This window comes from Cyprinodon tularosa, unplaced genomic scaffold, assembly GCF_016077235.1.
Source record: "Cyprinodon tularosa strain WSP-4 unplaced genomic scaffold, ASM1607723v1 ctg598, whole genome shotgun sequence".
NCBI lineage: Eukaryota > Metazoa > Chordata > Actinopteri > Cyprinodontiformes > Cyprinodontidae > Cyprinodon > Cyprinodon tularosa.
This window is the reverse complement of record NW_024039338.1, coordinates 331,089-357,500: the sequence shown is the minus strand read 5'-3', so window position 1 is coordinate 357,500 and position 26,412 is coordinate 331,089. Positions and strand designations below refer to the sequence as shown.

Genomic DNA, 26,412 nt, shown 5'->3' with positions numbered 1-26,412 from the left:
ACTAAAATGCAAACTCCATACAGAATGACCCCAGGCTGGGAATCAAATCCAGAACCTTGTTGCTGCAAACAGACTGTAGAAAGACTTTAAACAGTGTTCTGTTCATCAATCATCACAACTGAAATGACATTCCATCTTCCTATACGGACATAGCAGGCAGGGAAAGCAGAGATCAGGGAAGCAGCCAGGAGGCCCACTCTGATTCTAGGGGAGATCCCAAACCCATGGGGAGGTTGATTCACAACTTTTAGTCATACCAGAAAAGACGTCATAAATCACATTCCTAGTTTCCACAAACCATTCAGGGTACATAAGGATCTTATATATAAATGTGTGTATGCTGGAAATCCAACAAACCAAATGCTTTGCAATTCTCCATCCATATTTGGAAACATGGTGGTGGCAGCATCTTACTGGGGGACGACTTTTTTAAGCAGTGACAGAGAATCTTTGTTAGAGTTAAAGGGAAGCTAAAAAACAAGCATGCCTGTTAGAGAGAATAATACTGGGATTAAAGGTAGACGGCCACAATCCTCCAGCCAAAGCTGCAGAGGAATTGATAAGATCAAACTATCTTCTTGTTTTAGAAGTTCAGTCAGAGTCCAGACCTAAATCCAGATGGGAATTTGGAACAGGATTTAAAACTAATATTCAGAGATGTTCTCAATCCAATCATACATATGTGGAAAGAAACGCAGCAGGGGGTCCGGGCAGAATTTGATCCCACAGACTCCTGGGTGAAAGCCACGCACGCCTACCAGTCAGCCACAAGGATATCACCCCGGCCAAGTAGCCAGGAGCCATAATCAGTAGGAGGCGTGATGACAGGACCACACTGGCAAACACGATTTCAGCCTATTGCAAAGAATGAGAAGAATAACTTCTCAGCTTTTCAATTTGCAAAGCTGGTAGTTTTTCAAACTAACCTAGAGGGGCTAAAGTCCCATTTTCTAGGCTCTTCTCCTTTTGTTTCACTTCATAATTAGACGCCTCTTAACGTAAAATCCCAGTGAGTCATATTCTCCTTCGATGTTGTCAGGTGGCATAATACTGTAGATGTTAAAAGCATTTTTCACTTTTTACTCCTCCACCTGATGACAAAGCTGCAGACATTTGAAAAAAATCCCAGATTTATGGCCGCGGTCAGTGCAGCCCATCCCCTGGAAACGACTCATCCACCGAATCCAGCCTCCCTCATATTCCACATGAACGCTGAACAGAACTCTTTGTTGGATCCATCCACACAAAGGCACTCCCTATGTTGGACACACAGCTCTCCATTTAACAGCTCAGACACGCTTTTACGTCCTCCTGTTTCTCTGCCAGGATTTCCCCTCAGTAAGAAATGTTCCCCCAGACCTAATGACACAAGGATACAGTGATATAAAGAGTCCCGGGATGACAGCTGAAATGCTCTCTTTCTATACCCTCCTGTTTCTGACTCTGCTTCTGTCAGCAGCACATTTCTGCATAATCTGTTACCATTATAACTCACTGTGAAAGAGAAACAGACACTCCTCCACATTTTTCTGCTTTTTTATTCTTTTTCCCTCTTTTTTCTTCCCCCCATTAGGGAACCTTGGAGCGGGTTCGGATTTGATTCCTTTTCTTTAGGTTATTCATTTAATATAATTATAAATGCAAGTTTTTGAACAGCTTTCGGTAACCTGTATGGAATATTTTATTTAGTAGCTTTGAAATGAACATGAGCTGCTCAGTGGAGCAGTGGGTAACACGGCTGCCTTGCAGCAAGAAGGTTAGATTGGGTTCGATTCCCAGCCCGGGGTCTTTCTGCATGTAGTTTGCATGTTCTCCCTGAGCATACGTGGGTTCTCTCCGGGTACTCCAGCTTCCTCCCACAGTCCAAAAACATGTCTGTTACCATAGGTTAATTGGCTTATCTAAATTCTCCTTAGGTGTGAGTGTGTGTGAATGGTTGTTTGTCTCTGTGTTGCCCTGCGATGGACTAGCGACCTGTCGAGGATGGACCCGCCTCTCACCCACAGACAACTGGAGATAAGGACCAGCACCCCTTGCGAGTGTGAAATTGTGACGCAAGTGTGACTGAAAATGGATGGATGGATGAAATTAACACTGTAATCCAGTTGAGACCCGAGGTGTCAAAAGTATAATTGTATAAACATAACTCAAGCAGAAGTATTAGTCGTACTGTTTAAAAACATTTTTGCTAGAGAATCAACTTAAGCTGTCTACTCAAGTAAGTTTGTGTGAAAATAAAATTTGTTGTACCATTTTTAAAAATACTTAAAGCATTAAAGTAAAAGTAATGCGAGGAAAATGTTAAGGACAAATCGTTTAAACGTTATACTGGTTACTTTACTAGCCTATTAAAGGCACATTTTTCCTACAATTCTGGAAGATAACATCATTAGACTTAATTTTCTTAGTTTTATAACTAATGGTGACAGAGTCAAATTTAAGTTTGCATCATCTTGAAAAAACATTTTTATTTTGGTATGTGGTGAACAACAAGTGGGGGCAGCACCCAGTCCAACCACAAAGAACTTAATGGTCAAATTATTTTGATGTTTTTATTTTTATTTTTTTCAGTACCAACGTGCCATAAAAAAAAGGGTTTTAAGGGAACAAAACTAACATGTCCGTTTTTAAAATTTAAGGAATAGAGTCGAGATAATTGCAAAAATAAATGTAAAAAGAAGAAGTAAAAAGCTGTCTAAAATATAATGAAAGTATAGATACACTGGAAAAATGATCTAGAAATAAGTTTAAAATTTGCTAAATTAAGTTACCCTTGATTTGAGTTGGTGAATTACATAGTTTGCCAATGGAATTAGTATTTTTTATTTTAAAATACAATAATTAGATAATATGCACTTGAAATAAGACGATGCACTTGTGTTTTCTTATTTTAAGTGGAAGTTGTTGTTCCATTGGCTATTTTCCCTCCTCAATCCAAGATCAAATGCACTTATTTTAAGAAAAAATGACTTACGGTACCTAGAGTCCGATTTTTTCCAGTGTAGCCAGAATTTCTTCTTAAGATAACAAAGTATTTCAACTTTGTACAATACACACTGCAAAAACAATCCAGAAATAAGTAAAAAATGGCTTAAATTAAGTATATTTAGCCTTAATTTGAGCAGGTAAATAAGATGATTTGCCAATGGAATGAGTATTTTCACTCTTAAAATAAGATAGTTAGATAATATTTACTTGAAATAAGACGATAAAATATTTTTTTCTTATTTTAAAAGGAAATTGTCTTGTTCCATTGGCAAAGTGTCTTACTTATCTCCTCAAATCAAGGAAAAACACACTTATTTTAAGAAAAAATAACTTATTGAGATTTATATTTTTTGCAGTGCAGCGCTGTTTGAAACTAATGGGTTCAGTTTTGCTCGTTGATTACAATCAGATGACGTTAATTAGTGAATAAACCTGACATGCTTTTATGCCCTTTGATTATTTCTGTTCAGGTGTGGCGTTTCACTACCGAGCCAGCTCCAGCCGCTACTCTTTGGACTTTACTGAAGCACAGGAGGCGTGTCGCTCTGTAAACGCCTCCATCGCCACACCTGCACAGCTGACTGCCGCCTACCAGGATGGCTTGGATCAGTGTGATGCAGGGTGGCTCGCTGACCAGTCTGTCAGGTAGAAAACCCTACATTTCCACCAGTTTTCTACTGTTAGAAAATTGAAAACTTTAATTTTTTTGATATTACTGAACATCTCTGCTGCTGTCTAAAATTTGTGAAGAGGCTAAGAAAGGGTTTCATCTTTTACTGTAATTACAGTGAGGTTTCTTAGTCCCTTTTTGATCTAAAAAAGGTGTGATTGATGTTCCTCAGGTATCCAATCACCAGGTCTCGTCCTGGCTGTGAGGGTAACCTTCTGCAGCGCCCAGGTGTACGAACTTATGGCCGCCGGGACCCCACAGAGAGATACGACGTGTACTGCTTCGTAGATAAACTGCAGGGTTTGTGGGAAAAAAACAGCATCTTTAATTTTTTTTTCATTTCAGAAATGTCCTTTTTTATTTTGTTTTTTTAATTATCCAGTAATTTTAATTTCTTCCTTTAAAAGTCTGACTTTCACAGAGTTTTAAAAGTTTTTATTTGTGCTTTTATTTCATCCATCTTTAATTCATTTGTTTAATATTTATTAATTTATTTTTTAATAGCGAAAGTATAAACAAACAGCTGCTTATGGATGTGTCCCTACAGATCAGCATCTTTTATTGGCTCCAACCCAACAGCGAATTCAATTTAAATATCAGTTGCTCAAATTTTTTTTAAGTTAGCACTTTTTCTCTTGATTAGATGAAGCAATACAATATTCAGATGGAATAAGATGATGTTTTAAATAGGAAAGAAAAAAATTCCATTTTCTTATTTCAAAAGCATAACTAATTATCTTACGTAAATTGCAGAAATACTCATTCCTTTGCACATCGTCTAGTTTTGAATCACTTTTTTCAAACATTTTGGACCAGGTTTTGCAGTTTGCTCAGGCAGCTCACCACATTACTTAATAAAAATATTGCCCTTCTTTCATTCCATCTATTTGTCTTTTTGCCCCCATAAAAAAAGATGGACTGTATCAACAATACTGTGATTTTTTTTGCTTGAATTTTTCCCCAAAATATCCTTTATCCTCATCCTGTCCAAACTTGCCTCTCAAGCATGGTACTCTCCAGAGTAGGTTATGTCTGGATTTTCATGAAGCCACTGTTTCCTCTTTTTGCAGGTGAAGTCTTCTATCCATCCTCCCTCACTGATAAGATCACCTGGCAGGAGGCAAAGGAGGAGTGTGAAAGGCATGACGCCGTGCTAGCGTCCCCTGGTCAGCTGCACGCTGCCTGGATGGCGGGACTAAACCGCTGTGACTATGGCTGGTTGTCTGATGGCAGTGTTCGATACCCCGTCACTGTGCCCAAGGTTCAGTGTGGGGGAGGCATGCTGGGGGTCCGGACGTTCTACAAGTACAATAATCAAACTGGCTTCCCAGACCCGACTGAAAAACACGGAGCGTTCTGCTTTAAAGGTTAAAACTGAACCAACTTCATACTTTCTGGAAACAGAATTTTCCTGTAGAAAGAGCAGCAGGTTCATTCTTATCAGAGTCTGTTAGCATCCCAACTCCTGCATTGACAGTAAAACTCGTTCTAATCAGTCAGGATTAGAGGACATCTTATGTCTACAGCCATTTCCAGCAGGCCTGACTATATTTCTATTAGCTTTAATTCATTCCTACCGGATGGTTTTGGATTGAAGTTGACTCATATTTAGAGCGATAACTTTGTCCAACTTGGCAAAAACCTCATTTTAATTACAGAAAAATAACCCTGTTGTCTGATGGAGCCACTGGTATATTTCTCATGGAGAATAAAGGAGATCTTTGGCACATTTAGGACATAAATACACCATGTTTGAGATTCCTATAGCTTCTCAAACTGTGAGATCAGTTTCTTCAATTAAGGTAATTTTAATTCAGTTTATTTACAACAGCGCCAATCCACATAACATCATTTTAAGGCTGTTTAAAGAGAATTTAATCAGATCATAGAGTGAGATTCAGAGTTTTCTATATAAGGAAACTCAGCTGATTGTTTTAAAGGAAAAGTCCAGTCAACAAGGAATAATCAATGGATCATTATTTATACCTAAAACTAAAACGTTTGCGGTGATTTAATGAATTTAACATTAAACTGTAAAAAAAAAAAAAAAAAAAGCCCCCGATAATTTTCGTCGCAATCACCGAGTCTGGGAGCGGCCATTTTTGCCCAAATCTAGTAACCCCTCCCTCCTGCGATCTTCCAGCAGTGACGTCACGGTGCGGTAAGCCTAGCGCCATTCTCCCCGCTTTACAAGCTAAATCAATGGGAACTACTAGACACATCTGCAATCAACAACAATTATTGAAGATTTCCAGAGGACTTCACCATTGAAATTCACCAGAGCTATAGTGAAACTGACAATGCCCACGTGCATGGCAGCTGGATGCTGGAATACATCGGGTAAAAGTGAAAAAAAAAGAGTTATTCCACCTTTCTGATTCCTGATCCTCCACGGACGGGTTGGTCGTTGGATCGCCAACTTGAAGAGGGACGATTTGCCATCGAACTTCTGGCCAGAGAGAAAACACCAACGTTTGGAAGAAGAATGTTTACAAGATGACTTGGATAATAGCGCGTTGTGACAAACACCAGATACAGCACTGGGACTTGATCAACAGCCGATACCGCACTGTGACGTCACAAACCAGTAGGTGGCAGTAGTGTTCTTTGACAAACATGGATGCCTCCAGTAAAGCACATTCACATGAAAATTACTCTGAATTAAAAACACTGATCATTTATTGAACAGGATGGAATCATTTCAGATTTAAAGAACTTTCAGAAGTTTAAATTCTAAATATGACTGGACTTCTACTTAGAGATATTGACTTTGAATTATACACTACATTTGGATGAATATGTGGCGAGCATGCATCTGACCATGCATGCAGCGACAGTGGAGAAGAAAAAGTCCCTTTTAACAAAAGACATTTCTAGCAGAACCAGTCTCAGTAGGAGCCACTTTCTGCTCAGGCTGACTAGGGATTTAAGGAGATACAAGCAGACATGGAAGCCCTGATCCAGAAATACTCTCTGTCCAAAAAAAAGTTCATGGTAAACTAGCTCCTGTCTCAGAAACAAACTGTTAACCTGGGATTAAAGAGAGCATGTCCATTCAGTTACAGTAAGAGCTGAGTCCATTATCAGTTATCAGTGAAAAACAGGTTCAACTCTATCATCTGTAATCTAAGGTGTTGATGGCAGCAGCAGAGCTGATATTTCCCTCCAGGATGGAGTCACAGCCAAACAGGAACAGACCAGATGAAGCTACTATGAGAAAAAGCTGATAACAAGGCTAGGCTGACATTAGATCAGGTGATCATTTTGTGCAAAATAACAGTAAAAATGAAGGTGCTGTTATAAAGTTATCTAATCAATCTGTAAACCTATCTAACCTTACAAACGGAAATCTTTTAAAAGGCAACTTTTAGTCAGAACATACTGCGTAATGCTATTAAACTGGGATGTGTGTTTCAGCACAAACAAGCCCCCAAACGGCAGCACAGGTAACAGAGTGGGATGAAAACAAGCAAACAACCCATATTCAGACCCAAACAGGAGAAATATGAACTCCAGTGCTGTTTATGGAGGGTGGCTTTTATGAGGGGAAAACCCGGCACATGGACTCCAGCACAGATACAAGACAAACAGGACAGCTCCCTAATGCTTCACAGCTGGACCCTGCCCAAACAGGACAGACAGACGGAGGAAGTGGAAGAGAGTCAATAAAATAACAAGGTGTTAATAAAGGGGTCAGCGTGTAGCACAAGGAAGTGCACACTCCAGGCATGATGCTTTTCTACACCATACACATTGACATGTCTGGCTGTAGGCCGAAGGCAGGGTGATGGTACTGCCAAGCTCTAAGAGAGGTGGCAGACCTGCAGGAGCGAGTTAACTCAGAGCAAAAAGAAAGCTCTCAGTTCGGCCAGATGTCTGCAGCTCGCCAAACAGATGACATCATATCTGGGCTGGGCTCGACTTACATCCAGAGCTGCTTTCTCAGTGCAAAATAGCAATCCCCAACACTGCAAAAACCCAAAGGACACCTTAGTTCTGTGCACATGTAGGAAGAAGCAGTAAAACTTTTTCCAGCAAAGTTTTACTAAATGCATAATTTTTAACACAAAAAATATAACATAGGTGAAAAATGACTTTATCTATTTAATGAAAATTCATTTTTTAGGGGACTGGTGCCTATCTTTAGCAGTTTTTAGGGGAAAACCAGTCCATTGCAGGATAACACGTAGACATACAAACACGCAGACACTCTATGGGCGATTTACGGTCAACGGTTAACCTAACAGCCGTGCTTTTGGACCGTGGGAGGAAGTCAGAGTACCCAGAGAGAACCCTGCATGCACGGGAGAGCATGTAAAGTCCTTGCAGACAGACTCAAACTCAGAACCTTCTTGTTACAGAGAAACTGTGCAGCCCATATTTATTGAGCATGGATTGATTTTCATGCACACAGGCACAGGACTAGAATCTGCCTGTAGACTTTTGGAAGAATTTCCAATTGGCTGACTTTTCTTTGAACAATAGAGTGTGGGAGGGACAAAAACATCTCCTCACTAGAAAAACGATCTATAAATAAGTAAAAATGTCTTAAATTAAATGTATTAACCCTTAATTTGAGTAGGTAAATGAGATAGTTTGCCAATGTAATGAGTATTTTTACTCTTAGAATAAGATAATTAGATAAAATGCACTTAAAATAAGACAATGCAAATGTGTTTTCTTATTTTAAATGTAAATTATCTTGTTCCATTGGCAAAATGTGTCTTTTACCTCCTCAATCCAAGAACAAATACACTTATTTTCAGAAAAAATGACTTATTTAGACTTCGATTTTTTTCCAGTGTTCTTATTATTCACTGTCATCAAGAAAACAAAATGAAGTAGAAATTATTTTCCTTACCCTGACAGTTCACCACTGGTTAATGTGAACAAGTAGTACGATGATTGCAATAAAAATTTTGAACCTTGTTTTTTCTTCCACCCCATTTTATAGCTTTTCTCCCAGAAACAACAACCAGTTCCCAAACAACTCCAGCTGTGTCTGAACCCAACATCTCTGCATCCAGTGTGCACCATGCAACACCCGCAGTCCCTGAAATGTCTGAACTTGGACAGAAGGTTCTGGACAGAACCCCAGAACCTGCTGCAAATTCACCAACCAAGACCACCACAGCAGATCCCAGCGTTCTTGATTATACCGACTATGACTATGACCTTAAAGTTTTTGATCGTTTAGACTTGGTCGAGTCGCTTCCAGGTCGAGGGGATGTGTTGCCTGAACCTCATGTTCAGCCTTCAAAACTGGACACCCCTGAACTAGGTGAGCAAGGAGTGACTTCCAGTGGGGAGGCATCCAGAGTTGACCCCGGCTCCATCAGCAATGTCGGAGGAGAAGGAACTCCAGGACACATCCTGACAACAAGCCTGGCAGAAGACTTCACCACTAGAGCCTTTATCTCATCGCAGAAAGCCACTCAAAGTCCCTCACCTCTTCCGGAGATGGCCCCATCAACAAGGGGCCCCCTACCTTTCAGCACAGAAGTGAGTCCACTACCTGCGATTGTGTTCAAAGACGAGCTCAGCCCTGAACCAACCACAGAAATCGAGCTGAAACCAGACTCTGACCTTTCTGTAAGTGGAGACTCTGAAAAACCACCTCTTCATGTCCTCATCATCAACCTACCGAGTGGAAACGACTCCGGTGAGTCAAGACACCAGCAGAAACCTTCAGTTCATAAGCTACACTCAATTAAATGTTCATTGGGATATACCTCAATGATAAACACAGACTAGTATGTATTTTCTGAGGATGCATTTTTTAAAGAGTTTTTCAAAGATCAATGCAAAAACTGAGGCATAATAAGAAAATATTGACTCAGCCCCAGATGTCCTTACAGCTGCAGTTATGGCTGCTTGTTTTTTGAAGTGACGGTTAGTTTTGCCAGCCGCTTTGGATGTTATCATCCCATTAAATGGTCGTTATAAGCGATTTCCAGTCCCAAAGAAGGGCATCAGTTTGTGCCTCATACCTCCTACTAGGCTCAATAGGTTGTTATCACTGAATGAATCCTAACCTAAAGTAATTCCTTCTTTGCCCTGGAATTAATTAATTAATTAATTAATTAATTAATCTCTGTGTTATATTTAAAAAACACTTAGGAATGAATGAGGGTTCCTAACACAGGCATTATAGATGAGCCTTACTCTGCCACTGTTTGCAACATAAGCAAATCTGTAAAAAGAAAGAAAAAAACTGAGTGAATATAAAAAATTTGCTCAAATGATAAACATCTACAGTATATAAGGTACAGAAAACAGAGACTTTAGCAGCATTAATCTCTACTAAGCATAGATTATCTCTTTCAGTTTTACCAAGCCTCTGCTCATAATGTTTATTCCCACATGCATGCGTTGCAACATACTGTTCTGCATATTTTCTAAGGTCTGATGGTAAACTTTGGGGCACAAAGTTTGTTTTCTGAGGTTGCTGTCAGGAGCTATAGAGGAATATTCAACAAAACAATTTGATTGTGACTCTGGTGTTTCTCAGTGAAAAACAGAAAATAAGTGTTTATCTTTAAGGTTGTAGTATCAGATATGCCAAAAAAAACGTAGTGACTCAGCAAAGCCAGATGTGGAGGCTTTGAAAGCTGTCACATCTGTCTGGCCAGTGGTGAAGTTAAATGTAAGGTAAACATTTCAGTTTAAGTTTTTGCTCTGGTGTTTCCTGGAGCCTCAAAAAGACAGTTTGCTGCTATGGTTACATTACAAGGTTTGGACAGTTTATCCCTTATAAGAACAAGGTCTAAATTTAGCATAGCTGGTTGTAAATCCATTGATTGACTTTAAAGTTTACCACCTAAACATTTCTAAGTTTTTAGCTTCGGCTTCAAGTGGTAACTGTCAAAAATAAAGCTGGGGGATATATACGGTACGCATGTAGGTCAGAACACCATTCGTATAGGAGAATGGATTAGATCTTTGTCTAACATCTGGTTTAAACTGTGTTTCATAAATGGCACAATTCCCAAACAATGCTGCTTCATTCACATATTTCAATGATTTTGTCATAAAAAAAGGAGGTGGTCTGATAGACTGTGCTTGTAATGGCTGAAATCTTAAGCCCTCTGCAGAAAAAAATGAATTTTACCAGATTTATTTTTTTTTTTGTCCTTTAACCTGTAGAAACCACAGAACCCAATTTCTTAGATATTTTCTCTAAATTTAAAACTAGTTCAGTAATTAAGCTTGTACAAAGTTTACACAAAAGTTGTTCAGAACATAGTGTTCCTCTTTCATAAAGCCGGGATGTTATCGGGATCATAAAAGAAGAGAAAATCTGCAATGTGTTCAATAATATATCTTAAAGTGTTATCTTGAATATATGAATCTGACATAGAGCAACTTTGAAAGTGTTACAGAATACAGCTGCTGCTTCTCAGCTCGTTGTTGCTGGATCTTCTTAACACAAAACATGGAAAGAAAAAACAAACTCTGGCTGCTGAAAAGCACTTGAGTCTACAGTCCTTGAGGCCCATCGATAATCATCAAGTTTAAAGTGAAGAGAGCTGCATTGGCCTTATTCACCAATATTGTTTGACACAAACAGCAAAAAAAGCATATTTTCCAGAAAACAAACTTCAGTCACTCAGTGCTCACCATGAGGCCAACTGCTGCATCCATTCTGCCACCAACGATAATGCTACAAATCTGTTTCTTATTAATGGAGAAAGCTCTGCATCTAACACCAAGATGAGCTCTGTTCACTTCAACTGTGGGATATAAAACATAACATTATTTACTCCAAAGCCCCACAAGCATCATAGGCTTCAGTTGTTTCTTTTTTAATCAAATCTGCAGAAGAATGGCTGAAATTTTAGGGAGTTGCATCAAACAAGATAAACTAATCTCTTCTTCTCTCTTTCCTGCAGGGATTGATCCAAAAGACCAGTCTAAAGCAGGTAAGATAGTGACTACTTATTGCAATTCTACTTAGACCTTTTAAGAAACTATTTTCTTTTAACACAGACTGAATAATTTATTTAATCTTTACTGATAGGCAAATATCTTAAGGTAAATATTGAAAGATGGGGTTTAAATATCAGATAAACAAGAAATTGAGAGCATGGTCCCACAACGCATGAATACTTTGTATTACTGCACACAGTTACGACTGCATGGAAGAGCCGTCAGATCGCCATACCCTTCAAAAAACACCAAAAAGTAGTCATTAAATTGTTTTCTGTTGTTGTACATGACTAAAGTGAGACACGCCCGTCTAGGTATTTTATAGTGTATGTAGAGGAGGGTCTAGCTGCACCTGCAGCCACCTACAAAACGCGTCCAAAACACACCTTCCACCCAGCCAATCGTTGATGATATTTGCTGATGAAGATTCTCAGTCATCCAAATCATAGTCATTCTGTAAAAGTAAAAAAACAAAACAATCCACTGGACTTGGTTTCCAAGGTTTGAAGATGTTTTGTTTCCCCTCCAGGAAGCTTTTTCAATTCAAATGTCTGGATCCGCAGTGAGTTTGAGGCTTTATATAGACAAAGCCTTGTATCGCTTGGAAACATGCAAATGGAAACCGATGAGCGGGTCGTTTGGTTCCATCGTTAGCTTGTAATATCTGAAACCTGTCTATGATTCTGAAGGTCGGCCATTAAAGAGGGGGATTGTTCACCAGGTTGAAGAGAGGAGGTACTTTGTTCCCCTGTGATGAGGCGGGGGTTGTGGTGATACCTGGAAAGGATCATCTCTATAACTGAAATGTAAGCTTTTGGAAGCTGGAATTGTTGGACCATGTGTCTGTGGAGACCTTGTTTGATTTGCTCTGATCTTTATATTGGAGAAACCAAACAACCTCTGCACAGATGCATGGCCCAACACAGATGAGCGCCCTCCTCTGGACAAGACTTACATCTACTCCTGATGGACAAAGGACATTCTTTTGAGGAGCAGAATGTTCACATTCTGGATAAAGAAAATAAGTGGCTTGAGATAAAGATCCTTCTTCTGAATCTTTCTGAAGCTCCCTTTACATAACTAAAATATAATGTATATAAATAAAATATCCTATATAAAGTATTGTTTTCTGGGTGCAGTATCTTATCAATCAATTTCTTTGGCAACATCTTCCCAAAATTGCAGCACTTCCAGAAGATATATGCATGACCACACAGTCTCCAGCTGGGCAGGTTTAATGACAACAATGCCTTTTTATTATTGTTGGAGTAATAAAAAAACTTACAAATTTTTTCCAACAGTAGATTTTACAAATCCTAGAAATAGTAAATAATAATAATAATAAATAATTGAATTTTATTGATCTCACATTAGAGAAATTCACTCTTTGCATTTTACCCATCCCCTTGGGGAGCAATGGGCTGCCATCGTGGGATGCCTGGGGGGCAGTGTGGGGTTAAGGGTTTTGCTCAGAGTGGGGGCTGTGGGGATCGAACCATGTATTGGCTTATAGTTAAAGTGAAACAGGTTATCTTGAGCTATCTCTATGGATATGCTGCTATAGGTTTAGACTGCTGGAACACATGGGGACCACTTTTCATAATTCTGCTTCATTCTCTCTACTCTCACATAATAACACTGTAATGACCTCAGAGACCCAAAGTGGCAGTCTGCAGGAGTGGGACTTGATCGCAGGATCCAAGCTCCATGCCCTAACCACCAGGCCACGAGATAGTACCTGTGATTTAAAAATAGCGTACCACATGTCATCACTTATGTCCTCCTCTAGTTCTTTTGCCCATTTGTCACTAATACACAGCATTAAGGTTTTCCTATTAACTATCAATCCTTTATACATTGTTGATATCACCACTGGTCATTCTTGAGCTTGTAGCCTTCCTTAGAATCAGAAATCCTAATGATTTTGCTTGTTTGGTATCTTTAGAAGCATTTGTCATCTTCATTAGAAGGATTTGTTTTAATGAAAAATATACTCTTGGCTTTCTTAGCACTCTACTACCAGAGAGTTTACTCTCATTTATTTGAATACAAGATCCTTTATGTTATGAGGCAATAATTCAAACACACATGTTTTTAGTAGAACAGATGCGGTTTCTTCAGTACGTCATTCAGGTTTACACAGCAAGCCAGGGAAAGGATATGTCATTACTCCTCTCACAAGTGATCGTTTAGGAAGAGAAAAGGTGTTAATGTCCACCCAGAGAGCAGATACAGCAAAGGAAATGTTTGTTTGCAGGTAAAGTGACACCTGAGAGTAGGAGAGCCTTGAAAGAGGCCATAAAATCTTTCCACAAGGCTGACAATGAAACTGAGTCAGGTGTTTTAAACACATATCAATCATTACCAATATTTGCTGGCCGCCAATGCTTCCACTGTATACTTTTATTAGTAACTCTTAGGTTGTTATTTTCCATCACATTATCACTTCCAACTTCATGACACTGACACTTGGCCATTTTAGCGTCTGGTTTAAATGCTCTGAGTGTCACTTTCCTGCACACAGCTGCTCCAACAGGAAACATGGAAGGGAAATGAAAATAATCAGCTCTTCCTATCAATAAAAAATCAGACATTGTTAGGAAGCTGAAGGGTGATAGATATACAACGGCCAACTGTTAACACTGGCTCTAAACTTAAAATATCTATGGTTAAAGGAAATGAAATCACACTATAAAGCTTTTTTTATTAAGGAAAGCTTTGCACCTTTTCACATCAGAAACCCAAACAGCCCAGCTCAGCAGAGATGCATTTCAAAGTGCTTTATGAACAAAAACAACTCTTGAAATATAAATTGTTCCAAAAACATTCAAAAGCAATCCAAAGGACTTTGTTTCCAAGTTTAAAGGCGTTTCACTTCCCATCCACGAAGTGTTTTCAGTTCAAAATGTCAGGAATAGCGTAGAGCTCAGGTTTTATCCAGCAGCCCAACAAAACCTTATTTTTGTTTAGAAAACATGCAAATTGAAACAGACGAATAGGTCCACCACTTGGAATGGGGGTCGTTTGGCTACTTTTGTTAGCCTGCCTCTGAAAGGGGACATAGACAGGTATGACTATGACCTGGATGACTGAGAATCTTTACCAGCTTCTTAAAATTTAAACTTTGATACAAAACATAAACACAATTTTGCTGTTTGTTTTAAATTATTTTACAAAATGGACAAAAAACAAATAATGCCAATAGATTCGGAGTGCCATCACTGGTCAACTGCAGGATAAAATCATCTGGTGAATCTATTAAACAGGCTGATTACCTTGTCTCAGTAATGTCTAAAGCATCAGTGCTTACTGGATAATTATAGTTTTACCACCATAGAGTTTGCTCAATGTTGGCAGAGGCAGGATTGTGACAGGAAAACAGACAAGTCGGGTCTATCCAAGCAAAACAAGGGTAATGGCAGAGTCTAATTCTGCTGGCCGTATAATGATGGACAGAAAGAGACCCATGCAAAGTTATTCTCTCTGCTCCAAATCCTTTGGGACATCTGGAAAAGGATTTGTCTAGAGAACAAAAGGTCTTCAGTGAATTCAGCTTTATGGAAAACACAACATATCCTGATACGATGCGTGGGACCATTCATTGTCCAGAAGAGTGGGTTTACTCAAAACTCAGCCCAGGAACACTGCGTGGAACAGAAACAGGACTCAGATTTTGTCCCACAGTTCTTAGCTGATGGAGCTCAACAGGGGATAATTAATGAAGCGGCACAAAGGTCAGAGATTTTCTCAGATCTTAGCTAGCAAATAAATTGGAAATAAACATACTGATGATCCGTCCGTTTGCACATTCTTCGTCCGTCCGTCTATCTGTTCGTTCATCCATCCAGCAGTCTATGGGTAAGAGGCGGGGTAAACCCTGGAGTGGTTGCCAGTCCATGATAGGGCAAGACAAAGACATTCAACCATGCACCCAAAACACCCACCCACTGGGATATGTGGTTTAGCTGGTCTTGTTCACCAAACAGGCCTGAAGGTGGTTTAGCTGGACGACGCTTTCCCAAATACGTAGGTGACTTGAAACACTGCAAAAAATGTGAAAGAAATTTAGCTCGCCATAGCTTTTAGATAGGAGCTACACAACATTTTTTACAGCAACATGGTAGCTGATACAGATATTTAAAAAATGTGGTTAATGAGAACAAAAAGCACCAGTGGACTTTAAAGGGACAACTACATCTTATTTTTTGTCATATCCTTTTTTTTACTATTTTGCTTTTATGATAATAATACAATTACAGAAAAATGATTTTCAAAGAACAAAAGCACACAAATACACATCAGCAGCAACACAAGGCAAGGCAAGGCAAGGCAAGGCAGGGCAGATTTATTTGTATATCACAGTTCAGTGCAAAGACAATGCAAAGTGCTTTACATGATTTACATGATTCATTTTATATGAAAAATATGACTAAATACCTCATCCTGCGTCGTTACTTTTCATTACAAAACCATAAATACTTTAAAAAAAACGTAAAAGTATTCAAAAATGTAACTTGTCAAAAGAAACAGTAATCCTTTGGGGCAGACACACCCCCACACACATTTTGGAGAAGCCAGCTAACCTAATAGTCACGTTTTTGGACTGTGGAGTACCCAGAGAGAACCCATGCATGCACAGGGAGAACATGGAAAATGGAGAAAGACCCCAGGCCGGTGAATAGAACCCAGAACCTTCTTGTTTCAAGGCAACAGTGCTACCACCATGGAGCCCACATACTGATCCTACACATTTTAAAGGGACACTTTATTTATCTATTCTGAGTAAAATGAAAATGAGCTCCCAGTAAGAATAGTCCACAAATCAAACTAATTATAGTTTCAACATCAGAGTCAGCCTCCTCTTCCTCATCTTACCACATCATTTTGGAAAACCTAACTCTCATTGAACTCATTGAAGATAAAGTATTACCAGGAAGTGGTTTCTGGTCTTTTCTTTAAGTTTCTTTTTTTTTCTGTTAGATGTCAGTTTAAATCCCCTGCAGGCAGAGTTTTGCCCAATTTCCCACAACCTTTCTCCCACATTGAACATAAAATTCTAATGAGGAGACAAAAGCATGCATTGTTTTATGGCAGCTGCTGGCAGCAATGGGTCTTAATCATAACAAACAGAGGCCAGAAACTGTTTATTATCTGCGGCTGCTTCAAATCAATATCAGAAACGAGCTGAAGTGGGGCACAGCTCACTGCTACAGCGGAAACTACACATTTGTATTGCCTGTATAAAAAAAGACAGACTTTTTTTCTTCTCGCTGCATGACCACATTGGATCCCACTAAACTTTTCCTGTTTGAGCCAGATTGTCATGTTTAGTTGATTGTTTGCAGGACTGAAATGCAGACATGAGGGGAGTAGAAAAGAAGGATCTTAATGATAACAGGAAAAAAGCTAACCTTTCAGAATCTTTCAGGGAGAAAAAGTACTTGGATTAAAAGAGAAGTATGATGGGCAACAAAGGACATGGCAACAGAAGGATCCAGTGGAAGATTGAGAGATTATAAAATGCATAAAGTCCAGGTCAGGAGAAGTAGGAAGGAAGGAAGTGGAGCTGAGGGGGTAGAAAGGTAAAATCATAAATAAATAATAAACATTTTGAGGTTGTAATTGTCCACATTTTAGCGAGAGAAGACAGATGTTTTAGTAAAACCATCTGTAAAGGGGGTTAAAAAAAAGGCTTTTTATATGAAATGAAAGAAAAAGAAGATGGAGCCTCAGATTAGAGCTTTTCAAAACCACAACCTCTTTAAATCTTCATACATGTGGCTAAAATATCTCTCTATGAACTACGCAAAGTAAAGCTGAAAGGGGCCCAATCTGCGTGTGCATTCAGATAGCATAACATTCCACCCATGCAGCCATAGAGCCTAAAACTTCTCCTTTACTTGCTTTTAAGCTGAAGAATATGATCAGGTAAAGAGCAAATCTTTACCTGCACAATAACAAAACAAAAATCCTGTTTCCTTGTTTTTTTTTTTTTTATTTACTTTACTTTAACTATCAATGGAAATTAGTACTGCTGAAGCAGAGACACATCTAAAGCCTGGAGTGTTTTTCTTGAGGCTAAAAAACACCAGACTAAGAAACTAAATCACCAGGGACAACAAAATGGCAACAAACAGATCAGAAACATCAAAATGCAGAAGAAACCCCCAAACAAGAACCATTTAGCAAAGTGATGATGAATAAAACCCATTGCAGAGAAAATGTTATAACTGCTTTTTCACTTCTGCTACTTTAAATTTAGAGTTTTACACACATATTCAAGTATTGTATCCACGGCAAAAATCATCTTTAACTTCATAGTTGACGCCTTAAGGTTTTCCTAATATTTTTTTATATTATATTTTCCTAATTATGACCTCTACTCTGTTTAGTGCATCAGTCATTCCTACTGCAAAATGTCTGCACTGCAGTTTACTGCCAAGACGGTGCTTCATCAGTGGGATGGGGTTCTTGGGTTTGTTCATTTTTCCCACCTTGTTCCACAAAGATGTTCATTATGGCCAAACACTTTCATTTGAGCTAAATCAGGACATGTGACCAAAGTTTTTCATTTTAGGGACATTTCCAAAATGTAATCTGGCTTTTATGATGCTTTTTTAACAGAATTTCCTCACTGATCATTTCGGCTCACTGAAAATTCTCTGCAAATGTGTTTCCACAGACTGCTGTTTTATTTTAGTCCATGCATTTTAGAAACACAGTTTGTGAAAGCAACATTTTTTAGAAGAATATTTCAACCATTTAAAGCTTTTCAACCAGTTTTAATGAAAGGCTCTTTTTGTGTGTGAGCGGGAACTAGAACTGTCCTGTTTAGGACCTGTGATCTTATTCCCTAAATCCAGAGATGGGAAGTAACGAAGTACAAATACATCGTTACTGTACTCAAGTAGATTTTTCCGATATTTTTGCTTTACTTTACTACTTATTTTTATGGCGACTTTTTACTTCTACTCCTTACATTTTTACACAAATATCTGTACTTTCTACTCCTTACATTTTAAAAATTGGCCCGTTACTTTAGTTTTGAATCATTTCAATGGAGTTACCGGTATTATTTTTCACGTCATCAATACCAAATTCAGTCTAATTGGATGGGAATCTACGTTGCATTTGACGCACCACTACAAGATGAATCGACAGATTCGGCGGTATTCATTTGCGGCAAATCATTGCAGCTTGGTGGCGGTGGCGTTAGCATAGTAGCATGGACGACGAGATGATTGAAAATGAACACAACAGAGATCAAGTCCTATTGGCAGACATCCATTTAAAATGTAGGCAACGGCATGAAAAAAGTGGTTTCTACTTTTACTTTTATACTTTAAGTAAATTTACAAGCCTGTACTTTGTTACTTTTACTTGAGTAAAGAAGTTTAATCAGTACTTCCACTTTTACCAGAGCATTTTTTAACACAAGTATCTGTACTTTTACTCGAGTACGGAAAGTGAGTACTTTTGCTATCTCTGCCTAAATCAAGAGGAAGCTTTTGAGATGCTTTGGATTGGTGGCTGCTGCTCTCTCTGTCAGCTGTTCTTCTCTTTCAGTGCTCAGCTCTCTCTCATCTCCCTGTTGATCTCCTCCTTGTTCGGTGAAATGAGGGAAGTAGTAAAAGATCTAGATGATTAGGAAAATGAGGTCTTGTTTAGACGGATGTCCACTGAAATGTTGGTTGTACGGCTGCTTTTGAAAACATTTAATATGGGACGATCGCATGACTTCCATGATGTATGTAAAATTATGCATTGTGCAGCACATCCTGGTTAAAGCCGTATTTCACAGTCAGAGAAACAGGACTACACTGAAAAACAGGCTGATCTGGAACATCTATACAAAAAGGTGTTGATGGCAGCAGCACAGCTGATATTTCTCTCCAGGATGGAGTCACAGCCAAACAGGAACAGACCAGATGAAGCGAATATGAGAAAAAGCAGAGAGAGCAGAACGTTAGAGATTGAACTAATAGATTCTGCAGAGTGGGAGAATAGAGATAGAATGAGGCAGAGTGATGAATAGGGGTCCCTATGTCCTCCAGCAGTCTAAGCCTATAGCAGCATAACTATAGAGATAGCTCAGGATAACCTGAGCCACTCTAACTAGAAGCTTTATCAAAATGCCAGACATTCACACCCCGTAGATGGGTTTTTTATTTTTAAAAGCAAATTAAAAACAATGCCAATTTTAGGAGTGCTTTGATTGAATTTAGGCATAAATGCTGGGAATACCTTATTCAGAATGACACAGAATTTCAAAAAAGTTTTATTATTGCTATATTACGTGCATGTAAACCTCTGACAGTAACAGAGAGAATACTTCTCTCCTTTTTGTTTTCAGCAAATCTAAATACTTCTTATAATCATTTCTAATCCAAAACAAAAGAAGTTTATTCTAAATAGATGAATGAAATAAGAAAGTTTACTATGCATCTTTTTATAAACTGGATGTAAATATCTGGTTTTAGGAGTTTTAGATCCTTTGCTTGATCAGCAGAATCATATTATAAATAAACTCAATCAAAAGGTCGCAGTAATTAAAGGAAATGAAAGTTTAGAAAGACGTTACCCAACATTTCCATGGCAGCGTTCAAAGTAAACAGTCTGGTGTGTAGACTGCACAGAAACAGAGAGCTTAATAGTTTAAAGAAAGAGAAAACCATCAGATATGTTTGCAAATATTACTATCAAAAGAATCTATAAAAACAGTTCAGAGGAAAAATGTCTCCTCAGCAGGACTACAACTACTGGAACCATGTAAATAATGATTTTATTTGCATGGTTTATGTTTTCCTGTTAGGTCCTGCTAGGGTTTTTTTTGTTTTTTCTTCCTTTCCTGGAATTGTGTAACCCCTGTTAAAACCTGCACCAAAGTATACATATATTTTTGTTAAATTGCTTGAAAGCATTGCTTTTCAGCTTCATAGCTATTTGATAGCCTATTGAAGGTTGTGCAAAAATATCAAGTTCTAAAACATCTTATTTTTCTTTTAATACAAACAAGACACATGATAACATCTACATAATTGTATTACAACTAACTGGTCAAATACACCACAATACACTGGAAAAAATAGAAACCTAGATGAGTCATTTTTTCTTAAATTAAGTGCATTTGTTCTTGATAGAGGAGGTAAAAGTGACATTTTGCCAATGAAACAAGACAATTTAGACTTAAAATTAGAAAAAAAATTGCATTGTCTTATTTAAAGTTCATATGATCTAATTATCTTATTTTAAGAGAAAAAATACTGATTCCATTGGCAAACTATCTCATTTACCTACTCAAATTAAGGGTAAATATACTTAATTTAAGGAACTTTTTACTTATTTCTAGATTGTTTTTCCAGTAGTGCAAATTGTTTTTCAATGTTTTCAGGTGTGTAGACCTTTAAATTAATTATTTAATTTGCTAATTAATAGCAAACACCTTATATTCCATAAATAAACTATTAGCTGTATTTTAAATTCCAAAAGCAATAAAGTTTTTCCAATTCTTGGACATTTTAATACATAAAAGGTAAATAGATAAAAGGTAACTGCATATTTACTTTGGCTAGTAACAAACTTTCACTCAGCAGTAACTGATTTACTAACTCACTTTTTTGGAGCAATATGTATTAACTAGAACTAGCTACTTTTTTGAGTAACTTACTCAACACTGGTGAGAAGCCAAATAAGCTGGAAAACACTTATTTTTTTTATTCTAAGATGATCACATTCTACAAACAAAATTCAACTGGTCCATTTTTCTGCCAAACATTTAAGGACCACTTTTGGAGACAAGGGTCAATATAGGTCATGTTTGGGTGTAACTTGGTACAAAATGCACATCAACAATGGATATTCAAAGTGATTCCATCTGCAAGAGGCTGGGAAATAAAGAACAGATACTGAAGGGCAGGAAATCGTGAAATTGCAATTAATTTCTCAAACTTTGTTTCCACTGCCATTTCAATTAAATTCAGTTTATTTCTATAGCGCCAATTCACAAATCATGTCATCTAAAGACACTTTACAGTTCACCGGATCACACAGTCAATTTGATTCAAAGTTTCTGTCTAAGGAAAACCGTTGATTGCATCGACTAATTGACTCGAAGGCAATCCCTCACACTAAGCATGCCTGTAGCGACAGTGGAGAGGAAAAACTCCCTTTAAACAGGAAGAAACCTCCAGCAGAACCAGGCTCAGTGTGAGCGGCCATCTGCTGAGGCCCACTGGGGTTCAAGGAGACAGAAGCAGACATAGAAAAAGAAGCATAGATACAAAAGGCAACTGTCAACCAGCTCCACAGGCGGCCCCGTCCAGGAAACACACAGCCAGGCAGACGAGCTCCGAGCCAGCTCCCATGTCAGAGGATGAAGAGAGCACATCCAGTTAGTCACAGTCAGAGAAACATTGACAAACAGGCCGATCTCCAACATCTAGAAACAAAGGTGTTGATGGCAGCAGCACAGCTGATATTTCTCTCCAGGATGGAGTCACAGCCAAACAGGAACAGACCAGATGAAGCTACTATGAGAAAAAGGAGAGCTTAACATTAAATTTTGAACTAACAGATTCTGCAGAGTGGGAGAATAGAGATGGAATGATGCAGAATGATGAAAAAGGGGTCCCTATGTCCTCCAGCAGTCTAAGCCTATAGCAGCAGAACTATAGAGGTAGCTCAGGATAACTTTTCAGAAATTCTAGGAACCAAACAGTAAATTAAAGAAGCCTGACAACTTCTCCACCTTCACCACAGTTTGAAAGTTTTTGGAAGAATTAAGGAATTTCACAAGTCCAGATCCGTATTATGCAATTACTCTACTTACAAACTTTTACTAAAGTTTTATTAACATCCAAAGATTTATCACATCAATTTGTAAATCATTTTCAGCCCCCATTTGGTACAAATAGCTTATCCAGAGTTATACTTAAAATCCGATTGCGTCTGTTTTCTTAAAACTTGTTCCGTCTCCTCCACCTCCAGTGAAAAATGTCTTGGATTTCCTGAACCAGCCATCAAATGGCTCCCAGTTTCACTTCCCACACATCCCTGGACTCACACAGATATCCAGTGAGGCTGTCCTGAACAACGAAGACTCAGAACTCCTATCGGAGAAGATCCGCTTTGTCAATGGAAAACATGAGGTACAGGGGAGCGTTCAACCCGATGATCATTCATTCTCTCAAGCCTTTGTTTCTCGTTTTCTATCTGATGTAGGTATTGGACAGTGGGTCATTCTGGCTAATTTTATCGGTTTCGAAAATGTTGGCACATGTTTCAGACATTGAAGGAAATTGATCCCTGGGCTAGATGCATGCCAGTGGTCAATTGTCCCAGGCCCAGGACAGAGGGGGGGGGGGGGGGGGGGGTCTAAAATTGACAGTGACTATTAAAAATACAGGCAGAAATATTTTTTGAGAAAAAACTGTCATGAATTTTTTTTTTATATTAAACTAAATAAATACATATATTTATGTATATATATATATATATATGTTATATGTTTATATTACATTTTTTTTATGTATTTATTAATGTTTTCAAGGATGCTGTTTTAAACTTAATTTCTTTTTGTATACACTGGTGTATACAAAATAAATCTGTCTAAGTCTAAGGCGCAGAAAAAGGACATTGTACTGTAGCAGGTCTCCTGTCGCAGTTTTGGGGGGCGGGGGGAGCGTGTGTTTGAGGAGGAGACAGAGAGTCATCCTACCCATAACACAGTGCAAATGGAAGGGCTTGCTGCTCGATCAGAGATAGTTGTAGACGGGGGCCCAAAAAGACTTTTGGTTCCGGGCCCTAGGATAGCTGTCAGCTGGCCTGGATAGATGTGCAGACAAAACTGAAATAGCTGATTCTTCTTGAAAAACGTTTTTATTTGCTTCCGTCCACCCAGGTGACGTTCAATCCACCACATCCAGAGGAAGCCCGCGGTGATCAGTTTGAGACAGCTTCTCCTGTTTATCTGGGGGAGGTTAGTCTCGGCGACCAAGAGGAACCAACGGTGTTTACCCTAAAATACGATGATTTACAGAGCCCCACAGCGGAGCCTGAAGAGGCCACTCCTTCCATAGATGCAGCCCAGACCACTGTTACTGTTTCAGTCAATGATATCCAGACAGTCCCCAAACAGACTACTCCATCTCAAGAGCTTGATAAATCAGCAGCAACCACCACTCATCCATCTAAGTATTCATCAGCAACCTCTACCACACTGCCAATTCCAATTCTCCTTGATGTTTCACAGCCCGGCCTACATGAAGACTTGGAGGACAAACGGAAAGCCACTCCTGAAAAGACTTCTGGAGATGAGACCTTTCCCACCCCCGCTTCAATACTAGCTGGTGTGATAACGGATGAGGCAGAGATAGGAGGCACAGAGCTTCCAACTTTGACCCCAGATATAAAGTCCCCAAAAACAACAACACAAGCCAGCCTAGGCGACTTTGAAGGGTCTGCATCTGGAGAGGAGGAGGCCTCTGGGCAAGATGTCGATCATGCAGATAAACCGACCCTGGTCAATGTGCCCCCATCAATTCACCCCATCCTTCACACCCGACAGCCTCTGCCCCCAAAAGATCAGAAATTAAACGACAGAGAAGGAAAGACTACAGATGGAACTGCAGAAACAGGCTCAGGTGAGGAGCAGGCGTCTGTAGACGGGGAGGCCTCTGGGCAAGATGTCGATCTTCCAGATAAACCCAACACGCATCCGTCAGTTCATCCATTCCTTCACACCCAACAGCCTCTGCCCCCTGCAGGTCTGGAAGAAAACGCCAGAGATGGAAAGACAGATGATGGTGCTGCAGAAACAGGCTCAGGTGAGGAGCAGGCGTCTGGAGACGGGGAGGCCTCTGGAGATCTGCCTCCAGTAGGCAGCACTGCTGTTTTACCAGCTGTGGCAACTCTGAATACTGAAGTTACAACAGAAAAACATGGTGCATCCTCCCAAACCAGTCCCTCTGTGCATTATTCGGTCACTTTGCCTGAAGAAAGGAAACATGCAGCGTTCACCACCAAACCTCCACTTGTTACTTCTGAGCTTCCCAGCAGCAGCTTGTCCACCACAAGCTCCACACACAGCGCAAAGGCTAAAACCATTCCTACAACTGCAGCCTTGACTACACCTGGTGACCATACAACGCCTTCCAGTCCCAAATTAGCTGTGATTCATCATCCCTCAGCTACTGTTCTCCCAGATGAGGAATCTGTCAGAAATGACAGTATGATGGTGCCTATACTGCTGGAGTCCCGCCCGGAGATGCCTGTAAGAGAGATGCCGGAGATGCCTATAAAGATTGGGATCACAGAGCAGGCAGAGGCCAGGTCCGATTTAAAGGCGTCTGTGGAGCCCAGCACTGTAAATATTGAAAGTATGTGAACAGTTGAACCTATCGAGTTTATCCATCTCCAAACAAACAGATGATCACAGCACAGCTAACTGTTTGTTCAATGTGTGCAGATCTACTGCCATGCTCAGTCAATGTCTGCCTGAATGGAGGGTCCTGTTTTATGAAAGGTCCACAGAACATCTGCGTCTGTGCCCCTGGATTCAGTGGATTTCAGTGTGAAACAGGTACCCACACCCAGAGAGCCAACCACTCCATCCCCATGTTGACGGATTGATCATATTCAATAACTCTGACCTGCTGTGATTGCCTGCAGATGTGGACGAGTGCAACTCTAATCCATGTCTGAATGGAGCCACCTGCTTAGATGGAGTCAACTCCTTCACCTGTCTCTGCCTACCCAGCTACACAGGACAGCTCTGCGATCAAGGTTGGGTTTAACTCTAACTAAGGCTTTTGATGCTGCTTTCTGCGCTTTGAGACGATGTTATAGGTCAGTCAGATTCAGTACGTGACCTTAAAGGGGCACAAAGAAAAAAAAAACAGAAGTACTGGACCAGTAAGACCCCCCCCCCCCACCACCCACCCCCCAAATGGGTTTCAAAAAACAATAAAAGAGCCGAGTTCTACTTTAAATTTAGCCAAAAACACCCATTTCAAGTTATCTTAAAGGAAAAGTCTGGTCAGCAAAGAATAATCAATGGATCATTATTTATACCAAAAACTAATACGTTTGCAGTGATTTAATGAATTTAAAGTTAATCAGTAAAAAAATTAAAAATAACAACTACTAGACACATCTGCAATCAACAACAATTATTGAAGATTTCCAGAGGACTTCACCATTGAAATTCACCAGAACTACAGTATAGTGAAACTGACAATGCCCACGTGCATGGCAATTAAGTAAAAGTGAAAAAAAAAAGAGTTATTCCACCTTTCTGATTCCTGATCCTCCACGGACGGGTTGGTCGTTGGATTGCCAACTTGAAGAGGGAGGGTTTGCCATCAAACTTCTGGCCAGAGAAAAAACACGTAATATGTAGCCAACATTTGGAAGAAGAATGTTTTCAAGATGACTTGGATAATAGCGCGTTGTGACAAACACCAGATACAGCACTGGGACTTGATCAACAGCCGATACCGCACCGTGACGTCACAAACCAGTAGGTGGCAGTAGTGTTCTTTGACAAACATGGATGCCTCCAGTAAAGCACATTCACATGGAAATTACTCTGAATTAAAAACACTGATCATTTATTGAACAGGATGGAATAATTTCATATTTAAAGAACTTTCAGAAGTTTGGATTCTGAATATGACTGGACTTCTCCTTAGAGATATTGACTTTGAATTATACGCTCCATTTGGATGAATATGTGGCGAGCATGCATCTGACCATGCATGCAGCGATAGTGGAGAAGAAAAAGTCCCTTTTAACAAAAGACATTTCTAGCAGAACCAGTCTCAGTA

General features: G+C 39.3%; 1 protein-coding gene across 1 annotated transcript in view; it reads left to right on the top strand.

Annotated features, from left to right (window-relative positions):
• The window catches only part of LOC119797751 (versican core protein-like), a 56,983-nt gene that overhangs the window by 11,785 nt on the left and 18,786 nt on the right, over positions 1-26,412 (top strand). The window contains exons 4-12 of the mRNA XM_038306953.1: positions 3,459-3,633; positions 3,831-3,958; positions 4,729-5,025; positions 8,613-9,320; positions 11,551-11,580; positions 22,574-22,734; positions 23,487-24,963; positions 25,053-25,166; positions 25,256-25,369. Coding sequence (XP_038162881.1) covers positions 3,459-3,633; positions 3,831-3,958; positions 4,729-5,025; positions 8,613-9,320; positions 11,551-11,580; positions 22,574-22,734; positions 23,487-24,963; positions 25,053-25,166; positions 25,256-25,369 — 3,204 coding nt within the window. The remainder of the gene's footprint in view (positions 1-3,458; positions 3,634-3,830; positions 3,959-4,728; positions 5,026-8,612; positions 9,321-11,550; positions 11,581-22,573; positions 22,735-23,486; positions 24,964-25,052; positions 25,167-25,255; positions 25,370-26,412) is intronic.